This window comes from Mustela nigripes, chromosome 12 (assembly GCF_022355385.1).
Source record: "Mustela nigripes isolate SB6536 chromosome 12, MUSNIG.SB6536, whole genome shotgun sequence".
Classification (NCBI taxonomy): Eukaryota; Metazoa; Chordata; class Mammalia; order Carnivora; family Mustelidae; genus Mustela; species Mustela nigripes.
The window spans coordinates 38,074,150-38,089,755 of NC_081568.1; the positions used below are offsets into that span (position 1 = coordinate 38,074,150).

Here is a 15,606-nt window from a genome sequence, read left to right on the forward strand (position 1 = left end):
ATAGATTTTTTTGATTTTTGCAATGATGATTGGCTACTGAGGATAATGAGTCATGGCATTCCTTCCTCTGCCTTTGGTAGATGTCAAGTAACAAATTACTTTGAAACTAGCCCTTGCCTGACAAAAAAAAAAATAAGTCTGGAATTGTTATGCCGGGAAAACTGGAAAAAAAAAAAAGCCTCTTTTTCATATTCTCTGATAAGTGGAGACTAAAAGAACATGCTTCTTTCCCTTTTTCCAGAGAATTCTACTCTTATGCCTCATCCGAATTCAGTGGGCCCTGTCCTTGTGAGGACAGATGGAACTACTGTTGCTTTCATCTTCAACACAGAAATTCAAAACCACATTGTCAGTCATCCTGATATGACCTGATAATGGGGAACAGAAAGATAAAATGAGAAAGGCATTAAGTAAAACAAGGTAGACCACTTTGATTGAGCATCAAATGACCAGGAAAATGCAAAAAACTGACCAATGACAGCATATTAAAATGTATGGAAAGGAAAGAGTCACAAGGCGTAGTGTATTTATTATCATGGGTCACTAAAGGGGAGTAAAGTAGGCCACCCCAAACTATGTCACTTTAACACGTAGATTATTTTGAGCTGAAGGTAATCAAGACCCAGCGGACTGGGGAAAAACTTTAACCTCTTCCTTAACTACCTAAAATAATTTACATAAGTGCCCTGGCTCAGAAAAAGAGCTATAACCAAGGACAACTTTTTGCTTGGAAAGACCTGCCTGCGTGGCAGGGCAAACTTCTAATTACTAAACATCTGTGCTTCTTATGTCCTGTCAACTGCCCTCCTCCCTTTAAGGTCCCCTGGTACCTATCCCAGGCCTTAGGTCAGGAGGGCATATAAGAGTCAATTGACCCCACTTGCCCTTCCATCTCATATTTTGGGGGGTCCCATATGAAAATAAATTTATTTTTGTTCGCCTCGTCTGTTTTAGGTCAAGTTAATTATTAAACCGGCCAAGAAACCTGGAATGGAGGAAGGGAAAATTTTTCCACTTCTGCATGATCTAGTGCACATACATATAAGTAGAAGAATAAAACAGAATTTCACAAAACCACTCTTATTATGTACAAAGCACTCTGATAGTTTCTCATTTTCATTCTCTCTTCTCTTTCAATTAAAAAAATGCTGGTGATGACTCGCCCTGCTGATTTCATGACTGGAACATGACCCATAAGTGACAGATTTGGTTTAGATTTGATGAGCAGCTACAGCCCATGCAGATTTCATTTCTCTGCTTCCCTTTTGCCCTGTCTGCTTTTCTCCTGTACCCTTGGAAACAGAGCACTTGAATTACTTATCCATCTGAAGTCGCAGCTGCTTTTAAATTACTTGGCTGTCCTGCATTCTTTGCACAAGTCACTTTTAAGTGGCTTTGGTCTCACAGTAGCTATCCCAGTGTCATTTACTAATAGGCCAGACCATAAGCTTTGATGGTCTCAGGGACATATACAAAGTTTTCCAAATCATTGTGTACTTTTTTATTTTTAATAGTGCGATCTGATAAGTCAATAATGTGATACATGATAGGAAAGAAACAGTCCATAAAGACTATTTAAATGAAAATGATTGTTACATTAGATAGTTAAACATAATACAGTTTCCATTTTAAACCTCATCTTAAGTAAGCAAATAAATATAACCTTATAGAACTTGTAGAGATGAAGCCTACATCAGCAGTTGTGGGAAGAGGAGCCCAATTCTCCTTAAATTACATTTTTGTGTTGCTTCTAAACTAACCACACCATGAGTTAAAGATTACATGTTGGAATGCCCGGAAACTGTAAGAAGTCTGTATATTTAGAAGCAAAATTATTTTTTAAATGCCCTCAGATTAAAATGTCTCCCACATCTTTACTGCTGCACTTTCAGGCCTAACCAAATGCAGTGTTTTGACTAGCCTGTTTCGGATTTTCTTCATAAGGACAGCAGAAAGGATTTCAGTTCCTTGTTACTTGAGAAGTGTCCACTTCCTATCAACATTTATCTTTAGGTGGTAAATAGCAGGGATTATGAAATTCCTGCTTGCCACAGACAGCGCCACCTAGTGATGAGAACAGGCCACCAACCTGACCAATCAAAACCAGAAAATGGTCTGTCTCCCTTTCCCAGCAAAAGTTGGGGAAATTGCTGAAATTCCTAAGCACATGCTGAGCAGTGGGGCGAGTGGTTATCTCAGTACTCATGAACAATCCTGGGAGGAGTTGACAGCAAGAAGTTTAGAGATGTGCGAGATGCTATTACCATGAGGACAGTACAGCAGGCAAAACGTCACACAGCTCCCCTCTCTCTGTTCTCAGCTGTAAGCAGAACAGCATCAGGAGGAGGTACTGGAAATATGTAGGTGTTTGCTGCTGCTCTCTTGCAGTTGGCCTTGCAAGATAAATAAAAAGACACCATAAAGGGCACCTGGGTGGCTCAGTGAGTTAAGCCGCTGCCTTCGGCTCAGGTCATGGTCTCAGGGTCCTGGGATCAAGTTCCGCATCGGGCTCTCTGCTCAGCGAGGAGCCTGCTTCCCTCTCTCTCTCTCTCTCTCTCCCTACCTCTCTGTCTACTTGTGATCTCTGTCAAATAAACAAATAAACAAATAAAATCTAAAAAAAAAAAAAAAAAAAGACACCATAAAGCATTATGGACTTAAAAACTTAAAATGCCCTTCAGTCATTTAAATTAGAGGATAATTCATACATGAAATTAAAACGATACATTTGAATTCTAGATTGATATCCCCATTTAACCTAGTCCTTAAAAAAGGCAATCACTGATGTATTTGTTAACAGATTTATGATAGCAGATAGCAAGTAAATAAGTTTTATTTCACAAATTTAATTATTCTCATGCCTCAATGAAAAGGCAGACTGGCTGTTACAATTATGCACTATTTTTAACTTATTTGCAAAGCCAGATAAATCAGTAACTCCCTACTAAAAGTAAATGAATCAACATTCCCGCAATCCCCTTAGGAGGTTGTGGCTTTGGGTTGGTGAATATTTTGAGAGTAGCACATTTTCCATGGAATGCTCTGATTATCTCTGTATCTCAATAAAGAGCCTAAAAATGGGTATAGAATCTTGCCCATAGAAATCCTCATTAAAAACTTTTCAGATTCAGGGAGCTCTTAGAAAGCTAAAAAGATCTAATGCTTGCTACTGAACCTCATACAGACCATTGACTAAAATAAAATAAAATAAAATAGGTACAGACTCTTAAAAAAAATACGTGATTGTACATCATGCAGCCTAGAGCTCATCAAAAAGTTCCTCCCAATTTGTGAGTGATATCTACCACCAGAATTTAGAGCAAATACAAACCCAGAACTCTTCACCCTTTATCAAATAATGGAATTCTAAGAGGATTTGTTGCTGGAAATACAGGTGGGGATGGTAGAGTCAAGAGACCTCTTTAGATATGTGAATAAAATTATTTCAGCCCTGTAACACAGCAGATGAGTTTAGCCTAATGTCCGAGCAGAATCCTCATAGTGTCAGGGACAGACAGAGGTTTTCAACTTCAGTGCTTTCACCTTTAACCCCCTGAGTCCAAAGTGCCTTATCATCCCCAGGCATCTACAGTGTAAGAACAGAAGCATGAATGGATTTTTCTCAACTTCTCCAGCAAGGGTGGGGAAGCCATCAGTCAAGAATTTAGACATGGCCCTTCTGCTAACCTTCTCTGTCCTCCACCCAGCCCTACCTAGGAATTTTGGGTTGAGAAATGTGTGGCTGAACATACCCAGAAGATGTTGGAAGTTCTGGTTGGTAAAGAGCCCAGATTGTAATTGACCTCTGTCTTCTTCAAATCAACACTGTACTAACAGGTGTTTATCTTTCTGTTATAGCTACAGCTGACCAGTCAGCAGCTTCATTTGAAATGGAAATGTCTCAGACTGGCTTCAGTGCTCATTATTCACAGGTACATTGACCACTTGGTAGAAAACAAAGTTTGTTTGTTTGTTTGTTTGTTTGTTTTTTAAGGTTTCCACTTCCAAAAGCAGTGCCCAGGCATCAGCGTTATAAGTGCAACTAGTAGTTCATGGCTTGAACAGTTATTCCTACCGTGATGATGTTCCTAATCCAAATGGGAAAATGACATTTCACAAACTTACTAGGAAAACAAGTTATTTCACACAGTTCATTACACTGTACTAATAATTTTGAATAAAACATTTTGACGTCTGCCTTATGTAATTATCCATCTGGCTAAAAAAATAGTTGCTAATGATATGAAATATATCTTTTTCTCAGTTTCAGTGTATTCAAAGATCTTACTAAAATTCCATGATCAAGACCTAGGGTTCTTGGCACCTAGAATTAAGCAGACAGGCAAGATTAGGAAATATATCATTTGTGGTTGATGAAAGAAAAATGCATCAGAGTCCATGCAAAGGAATATTGACATTTCGGTGGGCAAATTGTACTGTATAACTTAGGGCAAGTTACTTACTCTGTTAAGTTACTATTGTGTTATTATGAAAATTATGAGTTAATTATGTAAAGCACTTTGACTGGAACCTATCTCATTGTTAATGCTGTGTTCTTACTATTTTGTTAAATATCATTTGTCTTCTCTATTTGGATATAAGGACTGGGTCATGCTTGGAGCAGTAGGAGCCTATGACTGGAATGGAACAGTCGTCATGCAGAAAGCTAATCAAATCATAATCCCCCAAAATACGACCTTTAACGTTGAGTCTACCAAAAAGAATGAGCCTCTTGCTTCTTATTTAGGTAAAGTTTGGATGTAATCAATAGAAAATTATTATGTTTTATTTTTGGTTTTGTTTTTATTTTATTTTTAGCATTATTTGCTTATATTTATATAGGCTTACTTATAATCGCATAAGACATATCACTTCAAGATTTAGACATTTTATAGGACTCATGAAAGTTCCAAAGCAGCCTTAGTTTCTGAGCAGTGGTCAGAATAATAGAACATGGAGGTCATCTCTCTAAGAAAGTCTCTCTAGTACAGAAATGATTTAGGCTGATATGTGTTCTTTTTGAGGTCTCCCTGTGTGTCTGGTATTCTCATTAATGTCAAGAAGAGCTTTGCACTTGGTGGATAAGAAATTACGATTAAAAAAGAGAAACCTTGATTCAGCTAATAGCCTGAAGATCAGATTCCTGTTTTCTCTGATATATCCTATATCATTGGTTTCTTTCTAAGGGTACTCATTTTGGGGGAAAAAATGTTAATTTGTCTTGATATATAGCTTCTTCTTTAATATTCTATTAAGTCAGACAAATGTTGAGATGTAATACCATCTTGTTTTTCAAAGACTTGTCTGGAATAAAGAGGCATATGTCTGGTATCACCTTGTTCTAGATCTGTACCGAGCTGTCTAGGAGATACCAGGGAACTAGTCTATCACTAAATGATCTCAGTAAACCATTAGGAGGGACTAGGATGAAAAAAATCCTCAGGGTATGATTTCCCAACTCATTACTCATTCAACAAATATTTGACCAGTATACCTATTTTGCCCCAGGCATTGTTCTCAGTGCTGGGGGTTCAGTGGTAAAGAAAACAAATACAATTCACTGTTCATATTTTACTATGTTAGCATTCCTCTCTGGGATCTTTCTGTCCTGGAGGCAACTCTTTTTCTCTCTCTATTCCAGTTTCTTTCTATTTTACAAGGATGAGGCCTTTACTGGTAAGTCCATACATCTCCTTATTCAAGGAGACATCTTAAAACTGTAGAGGCAGGGGCGCCCGGGTGGCTCAGTGGGTTAAAGCCTCTGCCTTTGGCTCAGGTCATGATCCCAGGGTCCTGGGATGGAGCCCTGCATCGGGCTCTCTGCTCAGTGGGGAGCCTGCTCCTCTCTCTCTCTCTCTCTCTGCGCCTGCCTCTCTGCCTGCCTCTCTGCCTACTTGTGTTCTCTGTCTGTCAAATAAATAAATAAAATCTTTAAAAAAAAACTGTAGAGACAACAAGACTTAAGAAAAAATGAAAGGCCTGAGGGTTTAAGATAGTTAAAAAATGGCAGTAAGCAGCAAATATAATGTGAGTGCTCAAACCCCTTAACACATGTTGAACTGCATTCATGAAAGTCTAGTTTATTTCTCATAGAAGTCCTATTCCACTCTGCCCTGGTCAGACATTACACATTACAAAAGAAAATACCAAACTAGGTTGTGCTGATAAAAGATTATCTAAAGGATACTGACCTAGAGACAATTCCTTTCTGTCCTTCCCCACCCCCTACATAATTTGAAGAAGTTGATGGTTAGAAACACTGCTATAACAGTGTTTGATTGTGCTATAACACACAGAGGTTAGACTCAATATTCATATACATTAAAAGAAATCTTAGCATGTGGTAAACATCCAACTTTCCAAATTAAGATATTAAGAAAATAGAAGAATGAGGTCGCAGCTCCCTATGACAGATCTGAACTAGAATCTAGGTCCCTTGATTCTCATTTCAGTGCTCATTTCAAATTTAAAACATTTACAAAATTAAAGATATGATATGAAGTCCACAGAGATGTGTGTGACATCTTAAAACGTTCACACATTGGGGCACCTGGGTGGTTCAGTCATTAAAGCGTCTGCCTTCCTCTGAGCCGCACACTGGGCTCCCTGCTCAGCAGAGAACCTGCTTCTCTCTCTCCAGCTCTCCCGCGCTTGTGTTCCTTCTCTGTATCAAATAAATAAATAAAATCTTAAAAAAAAAAAAAAAAAAAGGAAGAGAAAGAAGAAGTTCATACGTTTTGGGGCGACTGAGTGGCTCCATTGGTTAAGCATCTGACTCTTGGTTTCAACTCAGATCATGATCTCACAGTTCTGGAAAGTCTGCTTCAGATTTTCCCTCCCATTCCCCTCTTGCCCCTCCCGGCTCTCTCTAAAATAAATAAACTCTTTTTTAAAAGCTCACCCATTTTGAGGTGCCTGGGTGGCTCAGTCGGTTAAGCGCCTGCCTTAGGCTCCGGTCATGATCCCAGAGTCCTGGAATCCAGCCCTGAGCCCCACATCGGGCTCTCTGCTCAGCAGGGAGTCTGCTTTCCCCTCCCTCTCTCTGCCTCTCTGCAACTTGTGATCTCTGTCTCTCTCTGTCAAATAAATAAATAAAATCTTAAAAAATAAAAATAAAAAAGCTCACACATTTTAATAATACTATAGTTTTTTTGATATTCTGAATTATTGTTATGTGATAAAATTCCTTAAAACCAAAGAGTCTTAATAATCCTAAATCTGGGGGCGCCTGGGTGGCTCAGTGGTTTAAAGCCTCTGCTTTCAGCTCGGGTCATGATCCCAGAGTCCTGGGATCGAGTCCCACATCGGGCTCTTTCCTTGGTGGGGAGCCTGCTTCACTTCCTCTCTCTCTGCCTGCCTCTGCCTATTGTGATCTCTCTCTGTCAAATAAATAAAAATATTAAAAAAAAAAAAAAGAATCCTAAATCTGTTATTCCCTGAAAGCTTAGATTCAAGTTTGCTTAAAGCAAGCTTAGAGAATTCAAGACTTACAGATATCACTGTGAGCAAGAAAAAAACTAAGAGAACCTTCATTTGCAACCACAGTATTTATGACATATGATTCCTTTCTGCCCAAAAAAGGAAATTTGGGGGTATGTTGTCCACAATGTGCTTCTATATTTTAGAAACTATTTCATTAGCTTAATCACAAGTTAACACATTAAGATATTTTGCCAACATAAAATTTAAGATAATAAGATTTCTTTTAAAATAGAAAAGCACCCAGAAAGGGGACAGGGAAGAAAAATAGCTTTGTACCCCAAATATTATTCTCATTCTGAAATGGAGTTTTCTAAATGTCTGCTTGTGTGGGTTACAAATTAAGAAGAGTCTGAATGTGTTAGTTTGAAATCTGTGTGGATTGCAAGTTGTTAGGCTGTGGAAAATCTTACGGAGGAAACAAAGTGATGGGTAAATGCTCTATTACCAAAAAAAAAAGAACAAAACAAAACAAAAAACCCTCAAACTAATCAATAATGACCAGAAAAAAGTAGGAACAGAAATTGTTGAACCTCTCAGGGTATAATCACTCACTTAACCACCCAGGAACTGCCTTAGGACAATATGCAATTAGCAAGTGATTCTGAAGGTGAGGACACCACGGAAATCTCATTCCCTGCCTCCTCCACCCACTCACGGTCTAATCATGCCAGACAAATTCAAGAGAAAAAGTAAAGATATGAGGCAAATGCATGAAGTCAAAGCAGAACTATACCTGTTTCCCATTACCTCAACAGCTCCGAGCACTTTTCCCAAGGAGTGAATTATGAGAGCTGACAGGATCTATTTCTTTATAGATCCATGCAGCAGGCTGTGCTATGAATTTTCTTTTCTCTTCAATTTTGTACTTTTTTCTTCTTCATAAAGCAACATTAAACTTAGATGTTTATAATTATTTTCCTTTCAAGAAAATTAAACTTCACATAGCCTTCTTTCTCTCTCCCTCCTTGTCTTTAGACACCTGAGCGTCCATCAGTAGCCACCTAACCAGTAGATACTGTCCTTGTGCAGACTTCAGTTAATAGATGTACCTATCAAGTGCAAATTATCAAACTTAATTAACCAAATAGTCACACAACCCCAAGCCTCAAACAGAATTTTTAACTTTTTCTTAAAGGTTCATTTATCAGTTGGCATTTATAGCTCTGTAAATGAAAAAAAAAAAAAATCAAAGTATACTAACACCCTTAGGCCAATCCTTTCTTAATATTTCTTAGTAAAGTGACATGAAATAAAACAGCTTCTGTTTTGCACATTCTTCTTTTCTATTTTATTTATGTATAAACATGACCTTAAAGTTTTTATTTTTAAGCAATATTGTGGTTAGTAATGTAAGTACTTGTTTAGTAACATTTCTTTAAAAAAGAATGGTTTACAATTTATTATGTATAATTTTTTTAGGAGCTCAAAGAAAGATAAAGAAATGAGAATGTAAGAAAAATATTCATGAAGGAAAAATGCCTGAGGAATGTGTTCCTTTAGTACTTGTGAGATTAAACATGTTTTAATATAAAAAATCCTCTGTTCCTTTACAAAAATGTCATAAGAAAGTGAAACTATTATCCTATAGTAAAACACTTGGAAAATAAATTTTCCATATAACGCATTTCTTAGTAAGAAATGCTATTCTGTGGAATTTGGAAAAATAATCTGCCCTCTGCTCCTCTGCTGATGGGCAGATTTGGTTATTAGAACATTTCTTTCTTCTGTAGAGTTGAAATGAGCACAGAGTAATTTTTATTATTGATTTAGCTCTGTTCTCTATAGACACAAAGAATAAATTTAATTCTTCACTCAGAAATTAATAATCTGCCTCAAAGACACACAAAAAATGAAAGCCCAGTTAAAAAGAAAAATGTCAAATCTCACTTTTTAAATTTAAATTCCAGTTAGTTAACGGTGTAATATTAGTTTCAGGTGTACAATATAGTGATTGAGCATTTCCATACATCACCCTGTGCTCCTCACAGCAGGTGCATGCCTTAATCCCCATCACCTATTTCAACCATCCCCCCATACACCTCCTTTTAATCAAAGAAATGCAAATTGAAATCACAACAAAGTATTATTGTTAGATTATGTTCAACATCTATTAGAACATTCACAAATTTAAATAATAGTATTGAGACCTAAGGTTTGGGGGGGAGTTGATAAAACTAGTCTGTACTTTGGCTGTTCATGGAATAAATTAGTGCAAATGTTCTGGAAAAAAATTTGCCAGACACTGAAAGAATTGAAAATTTGATCCAGTAATCTATTCCTTGAAATTTATCACCAAAAAATCCAAAAGAAAAAAATTAAATGTTAAGGATGCTTTGTATCCTGAAGCATAATATCAAAAAATTAAAAACCACCTAAAAATTCTACCATTTCCTACTAGGTAGGAGTGGTCTTGTGGTAGAAAGGTAATCCCTTGATACCTTAACTCAGAGAAATAAACATCAACTACTTAAAATTACTACTTAAAAATCTACCACAGCAGGGGTACATGGGTGGCTCAGTCGGTAAAATACATCATTCTTGATTTCAGCTCAGGTCATGATCTCAGAGTCCTGAGATAGAACCTTGCCTAAGGTTCTGCAATGGCCATGGAGCTCACTTAAGATTCTCTCCCTCTCCCTCTGCTTCTTTTCCACCTCCCTCGTGCGCTCGTGCATACACACACTCTCTTTAAAAAACAAAATAAATAAAAAGAAATAAAAATTTACAGCAGCAACACAGAAAAGGCTTACATTTGCTATGATGCCAAATGCATAAAATTACTAATTTTATAAAATAAATAATACTTAAAATAATAAAATAAAATTAATAATTATTATAATTATTAGGTTCTATAAAATATGTCCAGGTAAAGTACAACTGATTTATTACAAAGTGGTGAATTGGGATTATGAGGGATTTTTGGTGGGTTTTTTTTTTTTCTTCTGTCATCATTGTTACATCATTTGTGCCTTTAAACAATGAAAAACCAAGGTTGGGGGGTGGACAAAGCAGTCACAGTAGATAATCAGAGAGCATGCTAAAAGCTTCTACAGAGACAAACTTCCCTTCAATAAAAAATAAGTATTTCCAAAAAAGAGAAATCTATATAAACATATAAAAATGATTCTCCCAGCCATTTAAAGTGGATCTTAATTTATTCTGTGCAGATGTTAAGGGGTCAAACAGTATATCTGATATCTGGCATTTCTCTTTCGTCAGGTTACACAGTGAACTCCGCAACTGTTTCTGGAGATGTGCTGTACATTGCTGGACAGCCAAGGTATAATCATACGGGCCAGGTTGTCATCTACAGGATGGAAAATGGAGACATCAAGATTCTCCAGACACTCAGTGGAGAACAGGTAAACTTGAAAATTATTATTTTAATTTAATCCGTGTATACTCTATGTAAATTTAAATTAACCCTCAATTGTCCTAAACTTTAAAAAAGAGAAAGTACTGGGACACCTGGATGGCTCAGTCATTTGAGCACCCATCTTCGGGTCAGGTCATGGTCCCAGAGTCCTAGGATCCAGGCCAACACCGGGCTCCCTGCTCAGCGGGGAGTCTGCTTCTCCCTCTCCCTCTGCTGCTCCCCCTGGTTGTGCTCTCTCTCTCTCTCTCTCTCTATCAAATGAATAAATAAAATCTTTAAAAAAGAAAAAATACTTTCATAGTCAACATCAACCTTAAACAGGGCCCAGTGTTAACTTCCTTGCAGAGACTAATATACCTACATCTTTGGCCTCAGGACCTAATCAGTTGCATGGATATGGAGGTAAGATGGATGGATGATGATTTAGATACAGATGTACAAATATATACATATAAAGAAAAAGATCTAAAACATTAAGAAGCAGGAAAATGCCAATGGCATAGACAGTAAATGCAGAAGGTGGAAAGATTGTTTCAAGCTAGGATTGGTGCCAAAATCTTAATTCGAGATAGGATTTCTACTAGTCTAGAAGGAAAGATAGACTGTAGATAGGTAGAAAGAGCAGAAGAGCCAGTTAAAAAGATAACTCAGACCCCAGCTGTGTAAGATTTTGAATGGCAAACTAAAGAATTTGGATTTTCTCCTGGAAGTAATGGGAAGTTATGTAAAATTTAAAAATTCTCATTAGGTGATATTGAATAATAAAAGCAGTTTGAGAAATGCATCCAATATGCAAACATAAATATATGTAAATATTTTTTAACTGAAACATCTATGATGTTGGTTAGTATTGCATTGCAGTCATTTGGGCTTCACTAAATATCCCAGCTCACCAGACTAGCCTTATACCCTCCTCCCATCACCACCTACTCCACGAGGCAGGGCAGCAGCAGCCTTCCTCCCCTGCAGGTGTACCCACAGCTGCCCAGCGCAGAACCGCTTCGGTGAGAGGAGACAGGCACATCAGGCAAGGACAGAGCTGCCCTCTCTATAATGCCCCACAGGAGCCAGTATCTTTCATAATGACACCAAAGACATAGCTGCCAGGGCTTCTGCTAAGGGCGTGCGGTTTTCAGAGTTACCCTGGGAAGCCCAACCTATGTTAGCTCCATCAGGTATCTGTAAATCCCCACAGCCTTAAATGCAATGTCCCAACCAGAGATTATTTTTACCCCTCTCAATATTACTTCGTAATATAATTGAACTCCTTTCTGCCACAGATGTCCAGGAGAACAGAGTTAAAGTGAACCAAAAGTAAGAGTCTCATATATAAAGATTCTCATATGTATAAAATAATAAAACTTGGTGAAAGGGTTTTGTTAGCCCTTTGCCCACATTCATAATCAGAAAGTGCATCAACCATCTAAAAAAGGCTAAGGTGAGGAGAGCCTAAAATGATGTATCACCAATAAAAACGGAAAAGGAAGGAGTGTAGTAGACATAAATGAGGAACTGACAGGGTTGTAAAACGAAGCATTTTGTATGACATTTTGGGTCTGATATCACTCTGTTAATTGTCTACAAGACAGGAAGTGAAAATTTTGTGAAAAATTGCTCATGAAAGTTAATGATTTAAATTATAAATGATTTAAGTTTCAAGCCTGGGAATCGGAGAGAAAGGTGGCACCATTATTAGAATGTCAGCAACTCAAGCAGTGTAGATACGTTTTTTAAATGGTATTTGGTTTTACAATTTCCTGTAACAGTGAGCTCAAATTCAAATCGTTATGGGTGTCAGGAATGTAAAGTAAATAAATAAAGCTACTACACAGAAGACGGCAGGAAGTGGTGGGAACCATGGTCTGGACAACTCATGAGCCATCTAAACATTTGGCTCCCACTCGGCTCCAGATGGCTATTGTCAGGGGGGAATGAAGCCCTGAGGTTGCTACATCTTACAGTATTTTATTTATGTTTGTAATTAATTCAACTTTATGGGAAAATTAAAAAAAAAAAAAAAACCTTTTAAATCCTTTATATCCTATGAGGAGAGGACATTCAAAAGCCAAGCTCTAGCAGTTGTCTGAGTGTCTAGCAATGTCTAAGAATGAAGACCTGGAGCCTTGAGAGGAAAATAGAATGAAATTTGCAATTTTCAGTAATAGAAATGTTTGGAAGGATTGGCCTTCTAGAAAAGAGAATGGGGGGAAGTGCAGATCTTAGCTTAGGGGACACCAAAACCTGGGGCACGGGAGGAGGAAAAGGAACCAGCAAAGATGAAAACAAAGGGTGGCTTGTGATATTATGGCAGAATCAAGAGAGCAAAATTAAAACCATGGAAGCCAAAACAGGAAGTTTCAATAAGACAGTTATCAAGAGCATCAAATATTAAACACAGATCAAAATTTGGAAAGGTTATTGCATTTAGATAATGAAGTGTAAGTCTCCCGCATTTCCCCAAAATACATCCATATCTTTAAAAAACAAAACGTTGCTGCAAGGGGATGGTCCCCTTTTATATTTTTCTATCTTCCACAAGTGCTAGGACAAGACTTAGCCATCTGTTGAGTAAACAATGCTTTAAAAATATGTATTTATTTGAGAGAGAGAGAGCAAGAGAGAGTATTGTGGCAGAAGAGGAGAGTGAGAGGAGGGAAGCAGGCTCTCCACTGAGCGGAGCAGGGAGCCCAATGGGAGGCTCGATCCCAGGACCCTGAGATTGTGACCTGAGCTGAAGGCAGAGGCTTCACCGACTGAGCCACGCAAGTGCTCCAGTCTTTTTTTTTTTTTAATTTAGATTCAATAAGCCAATTTATAGCACATCATTAGTTTCAGATGCAGTGTTCAATAATTTATCAGGTGCATGAGTAAACAATCTTCGAAGTCGACAAGGTGAAATTCCTTGCACTAGTATCCCAAGACAAATCAGTTCTTCCTATTGTATTTTATTTCCTATTTTTCATACATATATACATATATGTATCTATTTCATAAATACATATAAATACATGTATTATACATATAAACATTATACTGAAGCCATCCTAGAATACCTTTTATTGCTTACTCTCATTTTATTTCCTTAAAAAAAATCATGGTGGCATTACTTATCTTTTCTACTTTTTGGGAAAAAAAGAAATGCTAGGATGAAATCTAAAGGAAGCCGTTTTTCTTACACTGAGGCTGCACAATCTATGACAGCTGTTTACCCTCATGGGTGGGTCTGCCTGTTTACTAGCCCCTCCCCCACCCCCCACCCCCTACCGCCCCCCCCCACTCCCCGCCACAAGAGCTAATAAAGAGCTCTCAGGTAGAGTCCATTTCTATATTTTATTTTTATTTCTATGTCTGTCTGAATCTCAAATACTCTCCTAGATTAGGATAAGTAAAAGAAGTGCAGGCTTTTAGCTATCTTGAGAATTTCCAGTGTTCATCAGACTATTTTGTTTTGTTTTGTACCCTAGATTGGTTCCTACTTCGGCAGTGTGTTAACGACGGTTGACATTGATAAAGATTCTAATACGGACATTCTTCTGGTTGGAGCTCCCATGTACATGGGAACAGAGAAAGAGGAACAAGGGAAAGTGTACGTGTACGCTCTGAATCAGGTAATGGTAGCTCTGAGTGTGGTCGGATTTCAGGAATAGCTCTCCCTTTCTTCCCATTTCAAATAAGTAACGCAGTTCCAATTTTGTGCTCACTTTGGAAAAAGGAGCCAAGAATTTTTCAGGGCTCCTTTACCCGCACCAACTCCTCAGTTTTTTAATGAACATTTTAGAATTCTAGTAAGGTAGTTTAAACCGTTAGGTATTTTCCGCTTGGAGATGTGAGCTATTCTTTTTTAGCAGAAAATATAAAATAAAGATAAGTTTCATTAAACTGCTAAATAAACTCACAGGGCAGCCATTTATCGCTCTGGCCTGGAGCTGTTGGGAACATTAACAGTTAAGACTGCATTAGGTACATGAGAGACTCTTAATCTCACAAACTGAGGGTTGCTGGAGGGAGTTGGGTAGGGAGAGGGTGGTGGGGTTATGGACATTGGGGAGGGTATGTGCTATGGTTAGTGCTGTGAAGAGTGTAAGCCTGACGATTCACAGACCTGTACCCATGGAGCAAATAATATATTATATGTTAATAAAAAATTAAAAATAAAAAAAAACTGCATGAGCTGTCAAAACAGTTAAAGTAGGGGAGGTAAGGAGACTATGGAGTTGTGTGTTTTAAGGCTGTGACACCAGTTTCAGCAAACTTCTATAGTCTTTGGAATACTTCGGTGGGCTGGAGTGAGATTTTGTTTGCCGCTCCTGACTTTGGACATCACATGTTAGGTGAAATAATTCTTGATTTCTTCATTAGAAGCATTTTTTGTTTTGTTTCGTTGTCTATAGCAAAGTCAGTATTCATCTATTTAGCTTTTTAAATTCTTAGAGTCTCTCCAACTAATTTTTTAATTCATAAATTATATCTTTCATCCTATCATGTTGTTTGCTTCCTCTTATCAATTTTTTTGGTCCTATGCTGTTTTTTTCCTTTTTTCCTAGAACCTGTGTTCCTGTCCATCATTACTAGCCCTGTCTTTACTGAGTTTGTTGGGCTTTTGGGGGTTTCTTTGTGGGTTTTTTTTGTTTTTGTTTTTGTTTTTTTGCTCTCGATAGCTTTGAGAAAAATTTGGTTTTTGGATAGAGTAATTTCCTTTTTGCCCTATAAAGGAGACTATATAGAGACTTTTCAAAGAAGCAGATTTG

The 15,606-nt window shown here is 37.6% G+C and overlaps 1 protein-coding gene across 1 annotated transcript in view; it reads left to right on the top strand.

Moving 5' to 3' along the window:
• The window catches only part of ITGA1 (integrin subunit alpha 1), a 166,465-nt gene that overhangs the window by 106,619 nt on the left and 44,240 nt on the right, over positions 1 to 15,606 (top strand). Inside the window, exons 10-13 of the mRNA XM_059417104.1 lie at positions 3,859 to 3,932; positions 4,603 to 4,747; positions 10,702 to 10,844; positions 14,323 to 14,466. Coding sequence (XP_059273087.1) covers positions 3,859 to 3,932; positions 4,603 to 4,747; positions 10,702 to 10,844; positions 14,323 to 14,466 — 506 coding nt within the window. The remainder of the gene's footprint in view (positions 1 to 3,858; positions 3,933 to 4,602; positions 4,748 to 10,701; positions 10,845 to 14,322; positions 14,467 to 15,606) is intronic.